Source organism: Candoia aspera, chromosome 3 (genome assembly GCF_035149785.1).
Source record: "Candoia aspera isolate rCanAsp1 chromosome 3, rCanAsp1.hap2, whole genome shotgun sequence".
In the NCBI taxonomy this organism is placed as follows: Eukaryota; Metazoa; Chordata; class Lepidosauria; order Squamata; family Boidae; genus Candoia; species Candoia aspera.
The window spans coordinates 106,285,193-106,309,153 of NC_086155.1; the positions used below are offsets into that span (position 1 = coordinate 106,285,193).

The following is a 23,961-nucleotide window of genomic DNA, read 5'->3' on the forward strand; positions in this document are numbered from 1 at the left end:
ATAGGAGCCTGGACAGTAGAGATTCACAGGATCCTAAACAGACAAGTAGATGTTAGCACAATTCTGCAAAGTAGGAAACTTGAAAAGCAGTGCTTTGAACAGATGTAACATACTGACAAGGTAGCAGGAAATAAGAGCTTCTTTGTAAAGTCCTTTTGCTTTAAACTATAAAGCAACTTAGAATTAAAATAGATAGGCACACACTGCTGAGCAGTGACATTTCAGTTTGCAGGTAGTTCAAACACATGAATGTTCCTAAACATAAAATGATCTGGAACATAAAAGCCAGGTTGTTTTAGAACAGATTCTAAATTAGAGTTTTCTCTGACCTGCAAGCTTTGTAAGGATTTATTCTTTTTGCAGGGGAGAAGGTTTCATTCAAAGCTAGTATCTGTGGTTTAACATGAGGCAGCCCATTAACATCAAATGAGGCTGCTGCTTATATAACACTGAGCACTGAATTAAAGCAATGTTTTTTTTCCACTTGGTACTCTATATAGATATTGATCGATCTAACCAAAAAGGTTTTGCATCTCACATACAAGTACACTATGAAATATGCTTATTGGGGCAAAGCCAGGTTCAATCTACACTTTGTAAGTAGTACTTCCTCTACCAAATTACCTACAGCTGTCTGGGAAAAGAGAAAGAAAAAAGACCTGGCATGTATCACCAAGACCTGGCTGGGCCCAGAAGGTGGGGTAGCCCTTTCGGAAATGTGCCCAGCTGGGTTCCAGGTGTGGCACCAACCAAGATACCAGGGGAGGGGAGGAGGAGTGGCTGTTGTCATCCGAGAGTCTCTGGTGGCCTTCAGGGGCCCTGCTCCACAAGTGGCTGGATGTGAGACCCTGTTTTTCAAGTTGGGTTCCCGAGAACAGCTGGGAGTGCTGCTACTGTACCAGCCTCCCTGCTGCGTAGCAACCTCCCTGCTTGAGCTGCTGGAGGCCGTCTCAGGGTTGGCGGTGGAGTTCCCCAGACTTACGGTTCTGGGAGACTTCAATCTGCCTTCCCTGGGGCATGCCTCAGAGGCAGCTCAGGAGTTCATGGCTACCATGGCAGCCATGGGCCTGTCCCAGATTATCCGGGACCCAGCTCGAGACAGTGGTCTCACTCCGGACTTGGTTTTCTTGTCAGAGCAGTGGCAACGTAATCTGAGGGGAGAGCCGCATCTATCCCCATTGTCTTGGTCAGATCACACCCTGGTGGCCCTGAGATTCTCTTATGCCGCCCCCCTCCGCAGGGAGGTGGGACCCATTCGATTGGTCCGCCCCATAGTGACTGATGGACCCAGTGAGGTTTCAGAGGGAGCTGGGGGTTATACCCAAGGATCTGCTGCACAGTCCAGCAGAGGCCCTGACTGCTGCCTGGAATAGGGAGGTGCCCAGGGCCTTGGATAGGATCACGCCTGTGAGGCCTCTCTTGCCTCATCCAACCCGACACTCCCTGCGGTTCACAGAGGAGCTGAGGGTTTTGAAGAGGCTTAAGAGACGTCTAGAGCGCTGCTGGAGGAAGTCAAAGATCGAATCTGACTGAACACAAGCTAGAGCCACTATTAAGACCTACCTTGTGGCAGTAAGAGCGGCAAAATGGCAGTATTTTTCTGCTCTTATTGCATCCGCAGATTGCCGTCCGACGGCCCTGTTTAAGATCACATGTACCCTTTTGGGGAAGGTGGGCCCAGTGACCCACCTACAGGGCCGTGCGGAAGAGTTTTCTGAGCATCTGCAGGATAAAATCACTCAGATCCGTTCCAAGTTGGACTCCACGCATGAAGCAGGGTCTGAAGAGATGCCAAGGGAACGTTTTAGCCTTATTATCTGGGAGCGGTTTGATCCTGTGGACCCGAGGAAGTGGACAGGATCCTCTGGATTGTGAATGCCACCACATGTCAGTTAGATCCATGCCCCTCCTGGCTGGTGAAGGCAGCTCGGGAGGTGACATGTGGTTGGGTCCAAGCAATGGTAAATACATCCTTGAGTGAGGGGGTGTTCCTAGCGGCCTTTAAGGAGGCACTGGTGCACCCCCTCCTCAAGAAGCCATCGCTGGACCCAACTGTGCTGGACAATTTTGGGGAAGGTGGTTGAGAAGGTGGTGGCGTTGCAACTCCAGAGGATTCTGGATGAAACAGATTATCCGGACCCCTTTCAGTCAGGTTTCAGGCCAGGATATGGGACAGAAACTGCATTGGTCGCACTTATGGATGATCTCTGGCGGGAGTGGGATGAAGGCAATGCATCCATCCTTGCTCTCCTTGACCTCTCAGCAGCTTTCGATACCATTGACCATGGTATCCTTTTGGGACGGCTCAGGGAGCTGGGGATGGGCGGCGTAGTTCTTCGCTGGTTCACCTCCTTTCTCACGGGCCAATCCCAATCAGTGGTGATAGGAGAGGAGAGATCCGACCCTCGACCCCTCCATTGTGGGGTGCCGCAGGGTTCGGTTCTCTCTCCTCTCTTATTTAACATCTACATGAAACCACTGGGTGAGATCATCCGTCACCACGGGTTGAGGTATCATCAGTATGCTGATGATACCCAATTATACATCTCTATCCCGGGTGAGGTTAGTGATGCAGTGACTGCCCTTTCTCAGTGCCTGGGGACTGTGGGGGTCTGGATGGGGAACAACAGGCTTCAGCTGAACCCTGGTAAGATGGAGTGGCTGTGGATTGACGGCGCCTCACCCTCCAGGAAATTCTCATCTTTAGTTCTGGATGGGGTTGCACTGCCCCAGACAGACACAGTGTGTAATCTGGGGGTTTGCCTGGACTCACAACTCCTGCTTGAAGAGCAGATGGCAGTCGTGGCCAGGAGGGCCTTTGCGCAACTTCGGGTTGTGTGCCAGTTACACCCCTTCCTGGAGCAAGAGGCCCTGCGAACAGTCACTCACACCCTGGTCATCTCCCATATGGACTACTGCAATGCGCTCTACATGGGCTACCCTTGAAGAGTATCAGCTTAAGTATAAGCTTCAGCTGGTCCAGAATGCAGCTGCGCATTTTTGGCACCCCTAGGTTGGCACTTATAACACCTTTGCTGCGCAAGCTGCACTGGGTGCCAGTTTGCTTCCGGGTCCAATTCAAGGTGTTGGTTATCACCTTTGGGGTGATACATGGCATGGGGCCAGGTTACCTGAGGGACCATCTCATCCCCATTACATCGGCCCGCCCCACCAGATCACTGAGAGAGGGCATGTTACAGACCCTGTCCGTAACAGAATTTCATCTGGTGGGGTCCAGGAAACAGGCTTTCTCTGCAGGGGCCCCTGCCCTCTGGAACATCGTGCCCCCAGAGGTGAGGCAGGCCCTTTCACTCCTGACCTTCCGGAAGGCCCTGAAGACTTGGTTCTGCCGTCTCGCCTGGGGCGGGAAAGTGGATAGCCATTCTTGGGGGTGGCTCACACCCTAAAGGCCCTCCCACCAGCTTGGAATTTTGTACCCTCTTGGATTTTCTATTTATTTATTACATTTTATAATAATTGTAATGTGTCTGGTTTTATGAGATTTTAACGTTTATGAATATAGTTTGATTTTATTGTAAACCGCCCAGAGTCCCTCTTTTGGGGGAGATGGGCGGTAATTAAATTTGAATAATAAATAAATAAATAAAAATACCCCTCCAATCTTATTAATGCATTTCGCTCAACTTGTTCCTTGCAAGAAGCAAAGGAAGAAAGGAAAATGTTGTATATTGACTTCACACAAGAGCCTAGGTAAATTTTTAATACATCACTTACAGACTCACCAAGGAAATGGTTGTGCCCACTGATGTCACCTAAATGTATTGTCATAGATGGTTTGAGATGGTCACCACTGGAAGTGCCCACAGATGCCAGGAAAACAAAGAGTGAAGTAGCCATACTGGGTCGGTTGAAACACACCTGAAGAACACCAGTATATGACAACGTTTGAGTATGTTATGGCATGTGCAAAAACAACAGATCACTCAAGTGACAGAAAAACAGAATCTCTTCCACACCCTCTCACTCATCCCTGCAATCCTAGAATGTTCCTATTTAAATCTGAATTTGAGTTCAACTTAGTTTGGCTACTCAAATCACACTTCGAAATTATTCTTCAATCTCCCAGGGACTCTTATTCTGGCAATCATTCTAACTCCCTATTTCATTCTCAGGAAAGTCCCGCCAATAAAGGATCGTATAAAAGAACATGCATCAGAGTTAATCTAATGTTAAGCAATGTGGTAGCTTCCCTAAGGAAAACTGAAGCCCAATAAGTGAGGTAGGAACTGGCTTCACATGGACCCACTGCAGGAAATTTCCAAATAATAGGATCTGAAGTTTATCTTAATTCTTCTTTTCAGTATTAGCACATGGATGATTTTAGATTATCAAGGATGCCTCTGAGGATTTCCAGACATTCAAACTGGGAAGCCTCTTCTTATTCGCACAAACCTGTTTGCTAAACAGTTTTCCATCCTATTCTGATTCAGCTATTATTTTTACCTATGTCCTCCATGGCTAGACTCTCCTGTGAACCAAAGAGAGACTGGGGTAAGAGAATGAAGCCTTACAAACTGACCCTTTTCCCTTTGTGCAACAATAAAGTAGAGGTGGGAGTACTATCCACATATTGATTTTATTTTAAACACATGATTCAGCACCTGTGTTCTTCAGGGCCATCTCCTGGTCATTTCTGGAGATGCCTCATAGAAGCCAGAGGTATGTAATTTGTAAAATAAGCAATGCAATTACTTGAAAACTAGTTGCATATAGTCAGAGATACCAACTTAATAAGCCACTCCACTGTAATAATGAAAATTGTGAGCTGTAATTTTACCTTAGCCACTAATTAAACGAGCCACTGATCTCTTACCATGTGTATCCTCATCCATAGTACAGAGGTAGTATTACCCATATCCAAAAATTACATTATTGGAGTGTAAATCAACTCTAAAAAGATCTAAAACTAAAACAAAACCACTGTCCTAACAGCCAGGAACCACGTTGAGACAAGGAATAGGTCTCTAGTGTTTTATTACTGCTACGTAACAGAGAATCCTAACAAACTGAAGAAGTGTGGGAAAACCCAGACATATAAACCCCAAAGACTAAGGCGGGCCCGATCTGTGTCTCTTTGAATGGCCACCTAATTCCTCAGTACTACGCATGCGCTTTACAGCCTGGATGGGAGCCCCCTGCTCGCCATCCTCACTCATGACAACCATAGTCTAAAAAATAGGTAGCTTGTATTTGTGGAAATGGCAAAACCGACCTCTTTGGTCAGGGAGAAAACAGCTTTTTTAAAAGACTGGAAACCTTTTTATAGAATTTCTGCTAAAAGGAGAAAAAAGTGAAATAATGATTTATGGATTTAATGACTGAAAAAGATGAGAATTAAATAAGGGGCTGAAGGGGTTTCTGGAATAGTGAAGAGGGAGAGGAGATGATGGGTTTTTGTTTTCTGTTTTTCTTTCTTTTTCTTTGCACTTTATTACCTTTTTTCTTTCTTTCTTTCCTTCTTTTTTCTTTATTAGATTTTTTACTTATGAAAAATATTTAATAAAATTACTTAAAAAGTAGGTAGCTTACATTTGTTATTAAGTGTTATTTGATTGTTCTCTAATTCATTTTACATTCAATATATCTTCTCTGTTTTGATACTATTCTACCTCACTGTAAGCTGGTGGTGGTGTGTGGTGGTGGGTGGGTTTGTTCCTGGGAGGGATGAGTAAAGAATACTTCCAGCAGGGTCACTCAAGGCATGACAGTCATCCCAGCTCTCTAGCTAAATAAATAAATAAATAAATATTGGGCAGCAGCAATATAGGAAGAAATTGGAGGTGGATGATCACTTCAGTGACAATGGCAAAGGTATCATTTCATACTACGTAGGAGAAGGCAATATCACTCCTGTATTTACTAAACTCCCCACAAAGTTGGACAATATAAAGAGACTGACAATATAGATCCAGATGATAGGGCCCTCAGACAGATGGCACTCAACATGCTACTGAGGAAGAGCTGAGAATCTAATGATTTTTATGATGTGGCTAGTTTAACATCTTTGAGATGCCTAGTTGCTGATGCAACCATGCAGAAAAAGAAAATCTGAAGCTGCAAGGAATTACAGTTGAAAAATGGAATGTAAACAACGTGATGAAGGGAAAGGTCAACACAGTAAACGATGAAACAAATCAACCACACATTGATATCTTAGGCATCAGTGGACTAAAATAGGCTGGAATTGGACACTTTCAGTCAGAAAATCATACTGTTCACTGTTCAGGATGTGAAAAACACAGAAGCAACATTGTTGCTTTCATGGTCAGGAAGACAGTACCAATCGAAGCGAATATTTGTAGCTCAGGGTTGAACTGTGGAGTCCTTGGTGCACCTTCAGTGGCACTGAAGATGTTAATTTATTTATCATACTTTTATCACCGCCCATCTCCCCCACATGGGGGACCCTGGGCGGTTACACGTTACATGTTGCCTAGTCTGGCAATGAAACGTCTACAAGAAAACAACAAGGCTCAGAGAGCTGCCACTGGGGGGTGTTTATTGTGTTTTTATGGTTTTTAATTCTGTAAGCCACCTGGAGTCACTGTGAGTGAGTTGGGCGGCCTTATAAATCTTTTTAATAAATAAATAAATAAATAAAACAAATGGACATCATTAGATGAGTACAATGAAATCAAATTGATTCTATTTATGGCACAAGATGGTAGAACGGCTCAGGTATAACTGCAAAGATAGATGTGACAGGGACAGACTATGAAACAGATCATGAACATTTGTGTGCACGTTCCAAGATAGCTAAAGTGGAAGAAGAAAAACAGTTTTCACAATATGATTTTCAGCATATACCCAACATTTTCAAAAACATCATGAATTGCTCTGTAATCCTGAACCTCATTGATAGGGAACCAAAGGAACTATGGAATGAAATCAAAGAAGTTGTTAAGCATGTATGTGAAAAGAGACTGCCAAGACCAAGAAATAGAAGAAAATAAACTGGTGGTCAGAACAGATGGTGTAAATTGCCAAGAGGAGAAGAGAAGCCAAAGCCAAGAAAGACAAAAATCTCAGGAAGGAACTTAACGAAGAATTTCACACAACCGTTAGAAGGAACAAAAAGCAGTACTACAGTGACATTGGTAAAGACATTGGAGATGGAAACAGAAAAGAAAGAAACAAGAAAAGTATTTCAAAAGCTCTCCAAACTCAGAAGGAGGTTCTAACCCCAGACTGGTATGCTAAAAGAGACCAATTGACAGATAGCAACTGATTCAAAGAAGGTTAAACAAAAATGAAAGGAGTATACTGAAATCTGGTATAACAGAGATGTCAACAGTCAGGATGCCTTACAAATATTCCCTAAATTACTGGTATTAGTATTAGAAGATGAATTTAGATCAGTACTCTGTTTATTACCAAGTCAGAAGGCTACAGGAACTGATAGAATATCTACAGAAATATGGCAAGCAACAGAAGAATTAGTAAAAGTTCTAAGCATATTATTCCAAGCATATCTGGAAAACAAAACAATGACTAATGTATTGGAAGAGGTCATCTTACCTTCTAATACCAAAGAAAGGAAACTTAACAGAGCATGGAAACTATTGTACAATATCATTAATTTTGTATGCAGGCAAAATAATGCTTAGGAGCATCCAATGCAAATTTAGAACCTGATATGGAAAGGGAGGTACCAGAAAAGGCCAAGGAACATGAGACACTATTGCTGACGCATGCTGGATAATTGAGAAAGCTAAACAGATGCAGAAGTTAACCTGTGCTTCATTGACTACAGAAATGCCTTTGATCGTGTCGATTGTGTCAAACGGTGGAATGTTCTCAGAAAAATGGGAATCCCACCACATGCCATTGTCCTCATTTTGGCCCAACAACAGGTCAAGGAAATCTTCAGGTAGAGAGTCCTGGGTGTCGGTGCTCACATAGAGTTGCTTACTATAACTAAATATCTAAAATGATTTGCCAAGAACAATAGGCCATTTAAATAAAAAAAAAATACTTGACTATTGGCTGACACAGAGCCGAAGAACGGCATTTACCAGGACAAAATCAGAACTGCTGGACTCCATGGTAAAATATTGGCGATTCCAGAAAATACCATATCAGGAAAGGAAGTGCATATGTGGTGCACTAGCTATAGAAGACATAGTGCATGTTATATTTGATTGTCACTTATATGCCTTGGAAAGGATCCAGTATTTAAATCTATTATTTGTTAGAATAGTTCACTGGGACCCTAACATTAGGTTGGTTTATCTCCTTCAGGGAGTAAATGTAAATGCAGTTAGCACCACTGCCAATCTTATAGTTAAGGCTGCCCAAATGAGAGATTGTGGTCTATTTGGTCACTAAGAGTCAACTTGATGGCATGTAATAAATCAGTCAACATAAGCTGAAGTAGATAATGCACACATTTAATGATGAAAACTCTATGCTCATTGTAGAAGAATACCGTCATGTTCACTGTTTCAATGTGCACTGTACATCGTAACGTTTCACATGCCATGGTGCTGACGTGCGTTTCTGTTGGGAGGGAGCTGCTGGGAGACCTTGTGCCAAGCTCTGTATCTGTATTCATTTCAATGGAATGTGTTTGGGTTATTTGTGCTCTGCTCAAGGACTTTTCCTGCGGACCATCAGAAGCCGTTAGGAGCACCTGGGATTGTGAGCCTGGGAAGATTCTACAGGGGGAGGGATCTCGTTTGTACCAAGGGTTTTTTCGTTTGCATTTGGCGTGCTTTTTCCATTCTCAGCTTTCTTTGTGATCCTGCATACTATTCTTTAATAAATCAGATATCTTTGTGATCCTGCTTATGAGTCTGATGGTGTTTAGAACAGGCAATCATTACAAATACATTGATAAAATAAGAGAATTGGAAAAATGTGACAGCTTACTGACATGTAATAGAAGATGCATAGGAATATTATAATAATCCTGCTGAATTAACCCTGCCAACTCCTCTCTATTTAGTTATCTCATTCTCAGGGCCCTTAGAATTTTAGTAGTTCACTTGTTTTGATTTTAGAGACCCAACATGAGGTCTAAAATCTGCTGGATCATCTGTCTCCTCACTGTCTCAAACAGCCCATTTCTGGCTCTGTGGACACATCCACTCCTTCCTTTACTTGCACAATGCTGTCAACGTATGGGGTGAACACATTGGTGAGCAGCCATTTCTTCCATTAATTCAAGACTCCTTTACATATTTATCCATCTTTCCAAGCCATATCTCACAACTCACAACTGACATATGAGGTGCACAGTGAAATCTATTGGATAAATTACTATTAAACTACTCTTGTCGAGTAAATGAAGCTTAGAAGTACCTTCTGCCTCTGGGAATGGCTTAGTACGGTGCATTGCCTAGAGAGTATATAATACAGTGCGTACTTTTCAATGTTTGTCCCAAGGTGATTTTCAGGAATTTGTGTCACTGGTAGGAAAAAGTTATTGCAAAAGGCAGTTTGCAAGTATCCTCCCAACTAGGTAAACTCATTCAAATAGAATTCAGGTTCTAGACCTGGTGAGTTTTCAGCTGGGATGTTTGGGAAGACTGACTCTCTTCCAAGCAGTGATGCATGTAGAATTCAGTAGGTCTTCATTTTAAAGCAACCCACCTTATTTGTATCTCTAGAGCTAAGATGCACCCTTCTCATTTTCAGAGCAAGTAACATATGCATTCAATCAAAATCTCCAAGATTCTGTGAAAGTAGTCTTCCTCGAGCATTGTTAGGTTCACATACTAAACCTCTTTGGGTACAAGAACAAACTATAGTTTAATCAAACCAAGAAGTGATTCTTCAAGAAGGAAGAAGGAAGATGAAAGCACAGAGCCTGTTCCTGATTGTCAAATCAAAGTATGAAGGGTTCACCTGTCTCTGTCTTCTTCTTTCTTCCAAGCCATTCAGTGGTTTGGAAGTGAATGGAAGCCAATGTTAGTAGTTAACTCATTCAGTGGTTTTATTGATTTACTGTGCAAGCTAATATATAGCTACACAGAGCAAATTTTTTGACTGTCTTCTATAAGGCATTCTTAGATTCCTTATTCTTAGATCCGTGTGTGTGTTTATATTCTGTCTGTCTGTCTATCATCTATCTTTGTATATACACACATAACACATACACACATGCAAGTTAGGAAGTTAAGTTGCTTTGATTTCAGTGGAACATTTAAGATTCTGGTGAAAAGTGTCATCAACCGTTGTAAAACAAGTACCCAGCATACCAATATGGGGAATCTCTATCCAAAATTAATTTTATAATTTATCTATTTTTCTAAACAAAAAATCACTCATCTTTGTTCACCTATCCCTATAGGAAAGGAAATCTGTGTTTTTAATGATTTTGGTTGCCCTTTTGGGAATTTCTAGCTGCGGGAGAAAAAGTTGAGGTGATGAGGACTGTAAGAAAAAGCATCATGCAGCAGCATTACATAAAAATATAAGGGGTCTGTCTTTTTCATTTCTCATTCATAGTGAGTTGGGCTTTTCATTCAGCTATTCATCCCAGAAATAGCTCTGGAGAAAAAGGACAACAGCCTAGTAAAACATCACATATTATAGTGTATCCAAAGTTGTAGTGAAGCAGAAGCTTAGCATGTAGCAGTTTATGATGCTTAGCAGTTAAATCCCAGTTAGCTGCCAAAACTCAGTATGATCAACCTGGAGATTGGCCTGCACATATTAACTGCCATTTTTTTTCTCAATATGTGCTCATTATGTGACTGTCAAATCCACTCACTTTCAGCCAAATTCTGTCATTCAAATGTGTTTTCTCTGTATCCTGAAGAACATCATGGTTCATACAAGGAAACCAAGCCAGCTGTGATTCAGTCTCCAGAGTCTCTTGATGATGAGGCCTGCACACCTAAAAAGAAGAGATTTTCAGTGCTTCCTGAAGTTGGAGACATACTGTTTTATTACATCAGAAACAATACAAAAAGCAAGGGAACCATAACAAAAATCCAAAATTCATATTAGAATACTTATGCCAGCTCAGTTTGGAAAGTTGTAAAAAAATTGGGGCCCTGAATTGGCTTAATAAAAGTACTGGAATTTAGAATTAGAAATAACTAAACGATAAAATTTTTATTTATTTCTTTCAGAAGTTCTATTTTTAAAACTTTTGTTTACACACACACACACAGACATAAAATAGAAGCTGCCATTGTTTTCCTCAGAAAGCCAACAAGATAGGAAAGCTTTACAGCTTTCTCACCAATTCTCATCCTCTCATTGGAGAATCTTCTTCTGAGGATAATAACTTGGGACTGGGCAGGAGAAAGATAGATTTGGATACATAAATATGTATGGATGACTATGATTAAATAAAGTATGGTCATCTTTTTTTAAAACCATTGTGTAAAACTTTAAATACAGACGTGAGAAGTCTGTGTATATGCCATACATATGCACACATTGCTGTTATTTTTTTCCATATTGTTATTTTTTCCTTTGTTCTCTTAAATTAGGGCAGAAAGTTGAAAATTAGAAAAACATGTTCAGAATTTTAATCATTTACACAGTGGTTGCTGCATGAGGATGGCTCTCTGTGGGGATTTGGTTCTCAGAGTAGCATATCTATAAACAGGCAGTACTATTCTGAGTTGTAAATGGGGTTCATCTTATTGACTGCTACTCCATACAGAACCAAACAACCTACAGCCACCTGTAGAAAGGTAGTACAGCAGGCAGAAACTGTAAGTATTTGGTTGCCCAACCCTTGTGGCATAGTCATGAAGCGACTGAACAAATAAACAACAAGAATTAATATGCAAGCATTTGCAGTACTGGCGGTTTTACTGGAAGATTGGGGAGGAGGAATTGGATAGTGGTCCATAACTCTTTTCCTTAGGTACATGGTATATAGAACTTTATATTCTAATGACATGGTTAATTATATAAAACAGAAATTAAACATTTATTTTAGTCTCTAAAGTATTATTCTTGGAGATAAATTTTGTTTTGCCCTGTCCTTGGTGAGACACCTGTATAGTATAGGATGATCTTTTTCATTGCCAAACCAAAAATCTTGGCAAACTCCTTAACTCTGAAATGACAGAAACCTGATATAAACAAATATTCTTTAACCCTGATGGTCTCATGCTTGGCAGGAATAGATGCCAAACCCAAGGTAAGATAGGCTTGTCCTTGGCAAACTCCAGTGAGATGAGTTCGAAAACAGATGTAACCAATGGTGATTCAGAGCCTACAGTATATAATTAGTCAGAAACCCACATGGATGGACTTTGATGTAGACCTAACTGGGAGGGCACTGGATAGTTGTTGGCTATGAAGAGGTTCGCCCTCCATCATCTCTTTGGAGTTCCCTGACTGGCATAAGAGACATAGCTCTTTCTTACTTTCTCTGATTGTATTCTTGCAGTCTTGAATATTCTTTCATTGCTGTCTCATCTTATGTTATTATGTTACTTCCTTATACTACCCTGGAATAAAGCCTAAAACACTCATGTGGGTGACATTATTGCTTCCAAATCCAGAAGAACCTGTGACCCAACCCTACTGGGCTGGGGACAGAGCAATACGGCATTTAAGCATATAAGTTCTCATTATGTCATCTAACCTGATATAAAATGGCCCAGACCACTGGAAATAAAGAGGCCTAATCCTCCAGAAAAAAAAAATCCAAAATTCAGCTCCTTAAATCTTTAAGTGGTGATGCCAGAGATTAAAAATAGAACTTCTAAGTCCAAAGTATGTGGTCTATAAGTAGAGAACAAAGGAGCTGTTCCTGTTTGCTAAGGAAGAGATACTGAAGGAAAAATACAGGAGTGGCAGAACCTAGACTCATATCCTCTGAGAATGCAATTGCTCCTCCATTTTGCAGAAGAATGCAATTTATGCCATTTCAAAGCAGAACCAACAGCCGGCAGACTTGGGATGTTCGGGACAGCCATTTTTGTGAAAGAAAAGAAAGAAACAAACACCTTCACAAGAGGCTCTCCAATCACCATGGAGGCTGGGCACATTTTCTCATCTTGGTGGGATGCATAGGCATCTGATGCCCACTGATCCACATACTCTTTAGGGGTGAAGAGACCACAATCCACAGTGCTGCTGCTTTCCTCAAATGGCTCACAAATGCCATCTCCTTCATGGACGTAGCACAGGCTTGGTTCATCTGCAAAAGTCAAAAGTATACTAAGATGATAAATCTCAAATTTATAGCTATCATTTAGGTACAGTCTTCCTCCCTCCACCTCATGCCTGAAAGATACATCTGCAAAAGACCACTGTGAACAGATGAAGTATTCCACATTCCACAAATATTGATCCAGGGGAGTTTGAGTTAAATTCTTTTAAATGCCTATTGTTAACGTTGTGATTTTGTTTAGTTTTTTTCCAGAATGGAAAGAAGTTTAGGGAAAGCTATACTGTTAACGGGAGGACAAAGTTTGCTTGCTTCCATAGAAATCAGAGTTCTTAGACTAGGCTTCTTTAAACTGTATTTTAAATATCTTAGACTAGGCCTCTTTATACATGATCTTACCTTGTTTAGTTTTTAGGCAGAATGTGATGTGCTGAATGTGCAGCAAATATATCTTCTATCATGAGGAATACCCATAGCAAATTGCAGAGGGGCAGAGTTTTGTGTAAAGAGAGGATGGTGATAAGAAATAATAATGCACTTTTCTAAATGGGATATAGTGATTGCTGGGAGCACAACTATCAAGGACTGAGGCACTGACTGCTCTTTCATTAAAAAAGGAATGGCTCAATTCATAAAACATCTTCAGACATCCCATTGCCTTCAATGAATGACCTAGCAATAAGACTGGGCCCGCAGATTCCAAGCTAGGTCATTCAGCCATGTTGCCTTTTCACTGTTCTAAAGGGCTAAAAGCAATGGGACATTGAGATTTAAACTGCAGTAAAAATGGCAGAAGATCCAGGAACTGTTTAAATCCTGTTCTGCTCTGCTCTGCTCTGCTCTGCTCTATTCTATTCTATTGTGCTAAGTAAGCTTATTTATCTACCACCATTGTGTTTGTGCAATTGCAAAAAATTGATTTTTTCTAATGGGTAAACATTATTTGTGTAAGCCCATATGATCATTTGATTATATTGTCATATCTATACTGATTTGGATGCCATAATGTAGGGATCTAAAAAAATCAAGGTGGATAACTTTTCCTCCACATCAGGGTCATTGATGTGCCTCAAGATTTTATTTTATCCATCAATGTTGTTTGACAACGGTGTTGGGAGAAGAAATCTTGAACTCTGAACTCAAATGCCCTCAAAATGCAAAAGATAAACAGTTCTACCTATGTGATGAAAGACTCTGGCCTAAAAGGCAACATATACATTTCTTAAATAAAAATAAATTCCAAACTCCTACTCTATCACCTTCAAATTCCACCATAAACTTATGTTTCCCAGGATTAGATAGTCATCACCAACTATTTCCAGAAGGTAATATTTGAGAGACTCTGGATTGCTTTAGAACAGAAGGAGAAGAAAAAATGCTGAAAAGTTATAATACATAGTACCACATGAGACAACATGTGCATTATTTGGAATGCTCCTTTATATTAAAAACTTAAAATTGCACATAGAAAAGACTGTGGAGTGCTTGGTGCTCTCTGAGCTTGGTTGTTTGCTTGCAGGTGTCTTGTTGCCTGACTAGGCAACATCTTCAGTGCTAGAAGGGAGTGCGGTCTGCACTCTGTTTATAAACAGTAGCTTGTCCTGACAGTGTTGGTGGGGTTGTTGTGGAAAGAACACCACCATAGAGAGAACAACACCCCCACCAACACTGTCAGGACAAGTTACCATTTATAAACAGAGTGTAAACTCCACTCCTTTCTAGCACTGAAGATGTTGCCTAGTCTGGCAGTGAAACATCTGCAAGCAAACAACCAAGCTCAGAGAGCACCAAGGACTCCACAGTTCAACCCTCAGATACAGACATTCTCCTCTATTGGTACATAGAAAAGAAGCACAGCTCAAAGCTGAATTAGAAGCACATACTCACACACATCCCCCTGATTTTCTTCTATTTGTTTGTCATCTTAATGTAGAGAACGAAAATAGTATTTCATTCTTCTAATGATAAAGTTTCTGACCCAGCTTCAAACATACTGATACAGATAAAATATCTATGGATAAGTAAACTAACAGAGCTAAACAAACCAAAGCCAGTCCTATCTTTATTAAACTTGTCCACTGGTTGCAAGATTGGTTCCTGTCAAATTTCTGAGCTCTCCCAAATCTCAAATGCAAGATTCAAAAACGTATATGTAAATAAGACAAGGCTACATCAAAATCATAATGAAATGAGTAACAGTGGGCTAACTTTTCTAGACTCACCGACACAGTGGAATCCTCTTTCTTTTTTACAGTGTTTAGAGCAACCATCCCCATCTAACAGGTTTCCATCATCGCATTCCTCCACAAGGCTCCTAAGAAAATAATATTAGCATTCTTAACATTTATATGGTACTTAGAGCATTTGAAGCTCACACGTGTTAACTTTTTCACCTTCTTACAACAGCTGACCAAACTACAGTATACCAGCTCTCCATTTTTAGAAATCAGTTTTATTCTTTCTTCCATGAGACATATTACTGGGTTTGGGGTTTTTTTATAAAAAGGTATATGTTTGTTGCTAGCAGGTATGATATGTTTAATGAGATTATCAAGGAATCCTAGATTCCTTGTCTCCTTGTCTCCATTGTCATTCCATTTATTGCTTTTTTACTATTTCCTTTCAAATAGAAAATTTGTTCTTTCTAATCCTTGCTGGAATGCTTAAAGAACCATTTCACCCCTTTAAAGACTCCCAAATCTCATCAAATCTGATAATTTTGGGGGGGGAGGGGTGGGAATCAAAGGGACAAATTTTCTTTTAAATCTCCAAACCTCTCCAAAGGCCTGAAATTGGGGCCCTTGGTCATTCCAGAAGCAATTACCTCACTAGTCATACCATCTATGGTCATCAGAGGCTCCACCAAATAAAAAGTATGGCCCCTGGCTGCAAAAAGTCGCCCATTCCACCTGAAACATCTCTGAGGGAGGTTTCAGATAAGACACTTCTCTATACAAAAAATGTTTTTTTGGTTCAAATGTTGCTTCTCCTTCAACCTCACTGTAAAACCTTCAATTGGCTGGGCATTCTCAGTTTCAATTCACCATCTGCCACATGTAAGTAATAACACAGAACTTATAGGATGAAAATATTTTTATATTTTCTGAAATGATAGGATAAAGATTTTTTTTACAGAGAGGCAGAGTTAATTTGGAACTATCCTGCTTTTGTTGCAATCTTGAACATTTCTTCTTCTATAAAAACAAAGGGCTGAGCTAGCATTTTGTTGTGAGTCCCACTGAAACCAAACAGGCAAATGGGCATTTCAATATACTGTGTATTCAGGCAGGCATTTGAATGCTCATCTGATTTGGGCCAGAAATTCCTTCAAACAAAAATATTCTAAGGAGCTTCCAAGGGCATTGGGGTGAGGGGTAGTGAGTATGCCTGGAAAACAGGAACAGTCTGAGATATTGTACAACAGCAGCTGCCAGCTCACCATACTTTTAAAAAGTTATCTTCCAAAATTGGTACTTACTTGCTTACTTGCCCATCCCCACAATAGGAAGAGCCATGGATGTGGAACAGAGGTGGGGAGGCTTCACTTATAGCAGCTCCTGCTACAACCTGGACTTGGTACTGGTATCGCTGGCCAATTGTGACTTCCCTGGGGAAGGAAGTAAGCAGAATTATACCTTAAGACAGAAGCACTTAATTATACCTTAAGACAAATGCAGAAAAAGGCATTTTTCTACTTTTCTGCATTGCACAAAGATACACACTAGGAAAAGGCAAGTAAGGCCCATAGACTCAAAATACCCCACATTCTCTCATGACACATTTCCATATTCAAAGGATACCCCATTTATTATGTACCCAGAGTTTTTTTTTAAACTTTCCTGTGTGAATATTAATAATAGAGGTGCTATGAGAAGAATCATGGGACATCAACCTTCAAGTTTGGAAACCAATAGCTGAGAGACAATTTTTTCAATAGAAGAGAATATCTGTAACTCAGGTCCTATCTAGTGTGGTGGGCCCCTGCTTCTATGGATCTGGTGCTTGGTGCCTGTTCTTGTGCTGCTATGATCAGTGCCTCAGTGCTGTCTTTTAGTCCAGCCCTTTCCAGCCTCTGGTAGGATTTCCCAAGGTCAGCCACCTCAGCTATCTGTCGATGGTACATCCCATGCAGGGTCTTGTCTTTCCATGGCACTTCCTCTGCTTGATCTTCTTCCCATGTCTGCTGCTGCCTCAGGCATTCTTGTGCTGCTACGATCAGTGTGGAGTCCTTGGTGCTCTCTGAGCTTGGTTGTTTGCTTGCAGATGTTTCATTTCCCAACTAGGTAACATCATCAGTGCAAGTGAGTGAGGTTTGCTCCCTACTTGCTGCCAGTGTTGGCAGGGGTGTGGTTTTCTTCTTGGTAGTTCCTTGATTAGACAATTTTATATATACAAAGGAGCTGGATAGCATAGTGGTTAGAGCATCGCCCTTTGACATGGGAGACTGAGGTTCAAATCCTGGCTGGTACCTATCTTACCAGTAGGGGTCTTTGGGCAAGGTCCCCCTAATGCTTCACCTGCCTAACTCGAATGTGAGAGTGAAACAAACTAAGAGGGGTATGCCAGTGTGGACCTCACCTGGATTAACAAGGTCTGCGCCAGATCTTGGGGAACCAGGACAATCTGACGATAAGTGGGCTACTGGAACAAACCATACATGGACGAGACAAGAGAACCTGGAATTGATAGAATGCTACTACAACAGTAGACCTAGTGAGAGGGGCTGTATGTAATGAATGGGGGAATTATGGATGAACAGAAAACCTAACTGGGAAACAGCAAGTTAAGACAGCAATATCCAAGTACCACCAAAGGATAAGACAGGTCCTGAAGAGCCAGCTGAATGGGAAGAACAAGTTCCTTGCCATCAACACATACGACCTGCCAGTCATCAGATACCCTGCTGGTATAATGACCTGGCCAAAGGAGGACATGGAAGCTGCCGATGTGGAGACCCGGAAGCTCCTCACAATGTATGGAGGTTTCCACCCCAAGTTCAACACCCAGAGACTGTTTTTGTTGTTGTTTATTCGTTCAGTCGCTTCCAACTCTTCGTGACTTCATGGACCAGCCCATGCCAGAGCTTCCTGTTGGTCGTCAATACCCCCAGCGGTGTAGAGGGACGAGTCCATCACCTCTAGAATATCATCCATCCACCTTGCCCTTGGCTGGCCCCTCTTCCTTTTGCCCTCCACTCTCCCTAGCATCAGCATCTTCTCCAGGGTGTCCTGTCTTCTCATTATGTGGCGGAAGTATTTCAGTTTTGCCTTTAATATCATTCCCTCAAGTGAGCAGTCTGGCTTTATTTCCTGGAGTATGGACTGGTTTGATCTTTTTGCAGTCCAAGGCACTCTCAGAATTCTCCTCCAGCACCACAGTTCAAAAGCATTGATCTTCCTTCTCTCAGCCTTCCTTATGGTCCAGCTCTCGCAGCCATAGGTTACTACGGGGAACACCATTGCTTTAACTATGTGGACCTTTGTTGTCAGTGTGATGTCTCTGCTCTTAACTATTTTATCGAGATTTGTCATTGCTCTCCTCCCAAGGATTAAGCGTCTTCTGATTTCCTGACTGCAGTCAGCATCTGCAGTAATCTTCGGACCTAGAAATACAAAGTCTTTCACTGCTTCTACATTTTCTCCCTCTATTTGCCAGTTATCAATCAAGCTGGTTGCCATAATCTTGGTTTTTTTCAGGTTTAGCTGCAAGCCAGCTTTTGCACTTTCTTCTTTCACCTTCATCATAAGGCTCCTCAGTTCCTCTTCGCTTTCAGCCATCAAAGTGGTATCATCTGCATATCTGAGATTGTTAATGTTTCTTCCAGCGATTTTAACTCCAGCCTTGGATTCCTCAAGCCCAGCATGTCGCATGATGTGTTCTGCATACAAGTTGAATAGGTAGGGTGAGGGTATACAGCCCTGCCGTACTCCTTTCCCAATCTTAAACCAGTCCGTTGTTCCGTGGTCTGTTCTTACTGTTGCTGCTTGGTCGTTATACAGATTCTTCAGGAGGCAGACAAGATGACTTGGTATCCCCATACCACTAAGAACTTGCCACAATTTGTTCTGGTCCACACAGTCAAAGGCTTTAGAATAGTCAATAAAACAGAAATAGATGTTTTTCTGAAACTCCCTGGCTTTTTCCATTATCCAGCGGATATTGGCAATTTGGTCCCTAGTTCCTCTGCCTTTTCTAAACCCAGCTTGTACATCTGGCAATTCTCGCTCCATGAATTGCTGAAGTCTGCCTTGCAGGATCTTGAGCATTACCTTACTGGCATGTGAAATGAGTGCCACTGTTCGATAGTTTGAACATTCTTTAGTGTTTCCCTTTTTTGGTATGGGGATATAAGTTGATTTTTTCCAATCTGATGGCCATTCTTCTGTTTTCCAAATTTGCTGGCATATAGCATGCATTACCTTGACCGCATCATCTTTCAAGATTTTGAACAGTTCAGCTGGGATGCCATCGTCTCCTGCTGTCTTGTTGTTAGAAATGCTTCTTACGGCCCATTCAACCTCACTCTTCAGGATGTCTGGCTCTAGCTCACTGACCACACCGTCAAAGCTATCCCCGATATTGTTATCCTTCCTATACAGGTCTTCTGTATATTCTTGCCACCTTTTCTTGATCTCTTCTTCTTCTGTTAGGTCCTTGCCATCTTTGTTTTTGATCATACCCATTTTGGCCTGGAATTTACCTCCGATGTTTCTAATTTTCTGGAAGAGGTCTCTTGTCCTTCCTATTCTATTGTCTTCTTCCACTTCCGCGCATTGCTTGTTTAAAAATAATTCCTTATCTCTTCTGGCTAACCTCTGGAATTTTGCATTTAATCGGGCATATCTCCCCCTATCACTGTTGCCTTTTGCTTTCCTTCTTTCTTGGGCTACTTCTAGTGTCTCAGCAGACAGCCATTTTGCCATCTTGGTTTTCTCTTTCTTTGGGATGTATTTTGTTGCCGCCTCCTGAACAATGTTGCAGACTTCTGTCCATAGTTCTTCCAGGACCCTATCTACTAAGTCCAATCCCTTAAATCTATTCTTCACCTCCACTGCATATTCCTGAGGAATATTCGTGAGCTCATATCTAGCTGATCTGTGGGTCTTTCCTAATCTCTTTAGTCTGATCCTAAATTGTGCAATAAGAAGTTCATGATCGGAACTACAGTCAGCTCCAGGTCTTGTTTTTACTGACTGTATAGATGTCCGCCACCTTTGGCTGCAAAGGATGTAGTCAATCTGATTTTGGTGTTGTCCATCTGGTGAAGTCCATGTGTAAAGCCATCTCTTAGATTGCTGGAAGAGGGTGTTTGTTATGCACATTGAGTTGTCTTGGCAAAATTCTATCAGCCTATGTCCTGCTTCGTTTCGTTCTCCCAGGCCATGCTTACCTGTAATTCCAGGTAAGCATGGCTTACCTGGAAGCATGGCATTTGACTGCCCACCTTAGCATTCCAGTCTCCCGTGATGAAAATAACATCTCTTTTAGGCGTGTCGTCCAGTAGGTGCTGCAGAGTGGCAAGATGAAGAACTCATCTCAGTGGCTGGAGGTGTCTCCCCAGCAGGAATGAGACTTTCCCAGTCACCTATGACAGAGCAGCCATTGATTCCTCCAGAGATGGAGGAGAGAGCAGGATAGAATAATGCTGGAGGTGTCCCTTTAGGAAGGAGACTTTCCCAGCAGTATTCCAATGGAAACGAGGACTTAGAAAAACCAAGGGTGAGCAACACCACCCTGATGGATTTACTGGTAGATGAGCTGACATCCAAGGCAAGAGGATTGCCCGCTGAGGGGGCCCACAACATCCGAGGCAAGGAACAGCTGATGAGAAGAGACCTCCTAGACAGACCTGAGTCTAGAGAGGACTTCAATCATCCCATGGCAAAGCTGAGGAGGTTGGAAGCATGACCCAAAACCTGATTCTCAGGAGTATTGTCCAAACCCCTTGATGCGAGATTCAAGAGACAAGTGGTCATGTGAAATCGGGCATAGTGCAGACCCAGAGGCCAGCCAGGATGTAACCATAGAGGATCTTGGGCCAAATCGGTTGAGAGAATCAGAAGAGTGGCACATGAGGTGTTAGCATTGGGGATCGCATGTCCGGATTGCAAAGCGCAGTCAAGGAGATAAATCAACAGATGTGGCATATGGCAAGGGAGACTACCAGACAGGGCATCTCAAAGAGCCTGCGGGAAGAATATTTCTCTGATCACCGGACCACCACCTCACTTGGACCCCAGCCCACGTGTTACTTACCAGAGCTGGGACAACGAGCTGGAGGTGGAGGCTTAGGAATATGGGATTTAAAAGTGAAGTTTGGGGGCAACCCAAAGCAGCTGGCTTGGTTCATGAACCAGGTCCGTGGATTCATGGATGAATGAGGAAGAGATTTCCCAAATAATGAGACTAAGATCTGGTATGTGACAGCTCATTTAGAAGAGGAAGCAGCTGACTAGGCAGTGGACCTATTTGAAGCAGAAGCTCCTGAGCTGGAGGACTTTGATGAATCTATGTTTGCACTGCAAAATCAATTTGAAGACCCTTCAATCGTGATTTCGGCCAGAACTAGTTTGCAAACTCTCCGACAAGGGAACTGGTTGGTATCAGAATATGCATCCAAGTTCAAGAAGTTAGTGAATAAAATGACTGATTGGCCAGTTGCTGAAAATTGAGTATTTTAGAGCTGGCTTGAAATCTGAAATTTTGGAGTGGTGTTTGGCATGCAACAAGCCAAATACATTGTGAGGGTGGATTTGCCTGGCTGGAGAAGTGGAAGAAACCCAAACACAAATCAAGATGCAGCAATGTCTTCATGAAATCAAGAAGCACCCCCCACTGCTACAGCAAGTGTCGAGTGAAAAGAGAAATCAAGTGTGGGAAAAAGAAAAGGAATGGCATGCCCGAAGTGGAACTTGTTTCAGATGCAGCAAAGAAGGTCATCACATTGCTGAGTATCCCTTATCCAATGCAGCCCTGCGACAGAAACCTCCCAGCAACAAGCCCAAGTTGCCAGCTAAAACAGTATCCGGTGGCAGCTCTGTCAGCCAAGTAAGGGGAGTGCTGAGCTAGTGCTGACAGATTACCCAAAGTCGAAGAAAACTTGGCAGATGAAGAATCCCAGATGCAGGGAAACTGGAATTGCCTGTCCTGAATGGTGCCCAAGGACAGGCAGCAATAACTCAATGCAATGGGTGCCCCAATTCAATGGTGAGTGGACCATGCCCAAGCGTATTAGTGGGGACTAAAATCAAATCTTTATGAACTGGCAGGGGTGCAGACCTAGTGGGACTTTTAGACTCTGGCTGTACTCAATGTTTATGCACCCTGCAGTAGTAATGGGACTAAGACTGAGGGTTAGAAGGCTGAAAAACCCTGTAACTTTTACTCAGCTTGATGGGTCAGACATGCAGGGGAGTCCTATGCAATTTTACACTGAAACAGTGGAGATGAGGATTGGGACTCATAAAGAGACTTTGAGATTCCTAGTGGCCCCTATAGCACATCAATCTATAATACTGGGGTTAGTGTGGCTGAAGCAAAGAAATCCCAAGGTGGACTGGGCCAAGGGACAGTTGCAGTTCACAGATGGGTAGTACAGTGGTTGGCTGGAACCTAAGCCACCCTCGGACTTAGAAACGATGGCTGGTGTGGCGGAACTCCTGAAGCCTGATCTAGCCCCAGGGGAACCCCAGATCTGACTACAGTATAGACACCTAGCAGCCGTATTTGGAAAAGCCGTATCCGATCAGCTTCCACCCCATTGAAAATCAGACTGTGCTACTGAATTGGAATCTGGGGCCTCACTTCCCAAACCAAAGATTTATTCTATGACTTTAAAGAGAGAGCAGCCATACGAGAGTTCACTGACAACAATTTGAAGCAAGGATTCATCCGACCCACCAATTCTTCCCTAGGTGCTCCTGCGTTGTTCCGCACCAAGAAAGATGGATCTTTGTGGCTATGTACGGACTATAGGGGTCTCAATGCTATTTGGACCTCTAATAAATACCCTCTCCCTCTGATGAAGGACATGTTGGCCCACTTGTCAACAGGGAAAATTTTCACCAAGCTGGATTTACATGAAGCCTATTTTTGGGTGCACGTAAGAGAGGGGGATGAATGGAAAACTGCTTTTAATTGCCCCTTAGGGGCTTTTGAATACCTCGTGATGCCATTTGGATTGGGGTGGGGGGCTCAGATGCTTCATGCAATTAATAAATGAGGTTCTCCATGAATTCCTATACAAAGGGGTGCTCATGTATCTCTATGATATCTTAATCTATAGTGAAAACATGGCCAACCATGTAAAATTGGTCAGGGAGGTTTTAAAGAGACTGGTAAAATCTCAGCTATACACTAAACTGTCTAAATGTGAGTTTCATAAACAACAGTTGGACTACTTGGGGTATAGAATATCCAGTAAAGGCATAGAGATGGACCCAGCCAAGGTACGGGATATTTTAGCCTGGCAAGCACCCAAAACAAGAAGGCAGTTACAAAGTTTCCTTGGGTTCGCCAATCTTTATCAGCAATTTATCCCAAATTTTGCCCAAATTGCTCTGCCCTTGACCAATTCGTTAAAAACAAAAGGGAAAGGGAACTAAAAGAAAGCTAAGTATTAGGTGTTAGTTTAAAAAATAATAAAAGCAGGATAGAAAATAAATAAATAAGAAGCCCGCAGCAGTGCTGAATTGGACTGCAGAATGCTAACAAGCTTTCAACTATCTCATAGCCCTGTTTACACCAGAGCCTATTCTAAAACATCCTGACTCATTCTTGCCCCTAGTCATCCAAGTTGATGCTTCTGACATGGCAATTGGTTGTGTTTTATTACAAAGGTACAGTCATGGGCC

At 42.2% G+C, this 23,961-nt stretch overlaps 1 protein-coding gene across 1 annotated transcript in view; it reads right to left on the reverse strand.

Moving 5' to 3' along the window:
• Window positions 1-23,961, reverse strand: part of PAPPA2 (pappalysin 2) — a 159,976-nt gene that overhangs the window by 48,935 nt on the left and 87,080 nt on the right. Inside the window, exons 8-12 of the mRNA XM_063298487.1 lie at window positions 16,587-16,715; window positions 15,331-15,422; window positions 12,945-13,138; window positions 10,739-10,864; window positions 3,744-3,879 (exon numbers count right to left, since the gene is read on the reverse strand). Of these exons, the coding sequence (XP_063154557.1) occupies window positions 3,744-3,879; window positions 10,739-10,864; window positions 12,945-13,138; window positions 15,331-15,422; window positions 16,587-16,715 (677 nt within the window). The remainder of the gene's footprint in view (window positions 1-3,743; window positions 3,880-10,738; window positions 10,865-12,944; window positions 13,139-15,330; window positions 15,423-16,586; window positions 16,716-23,961) is intronic.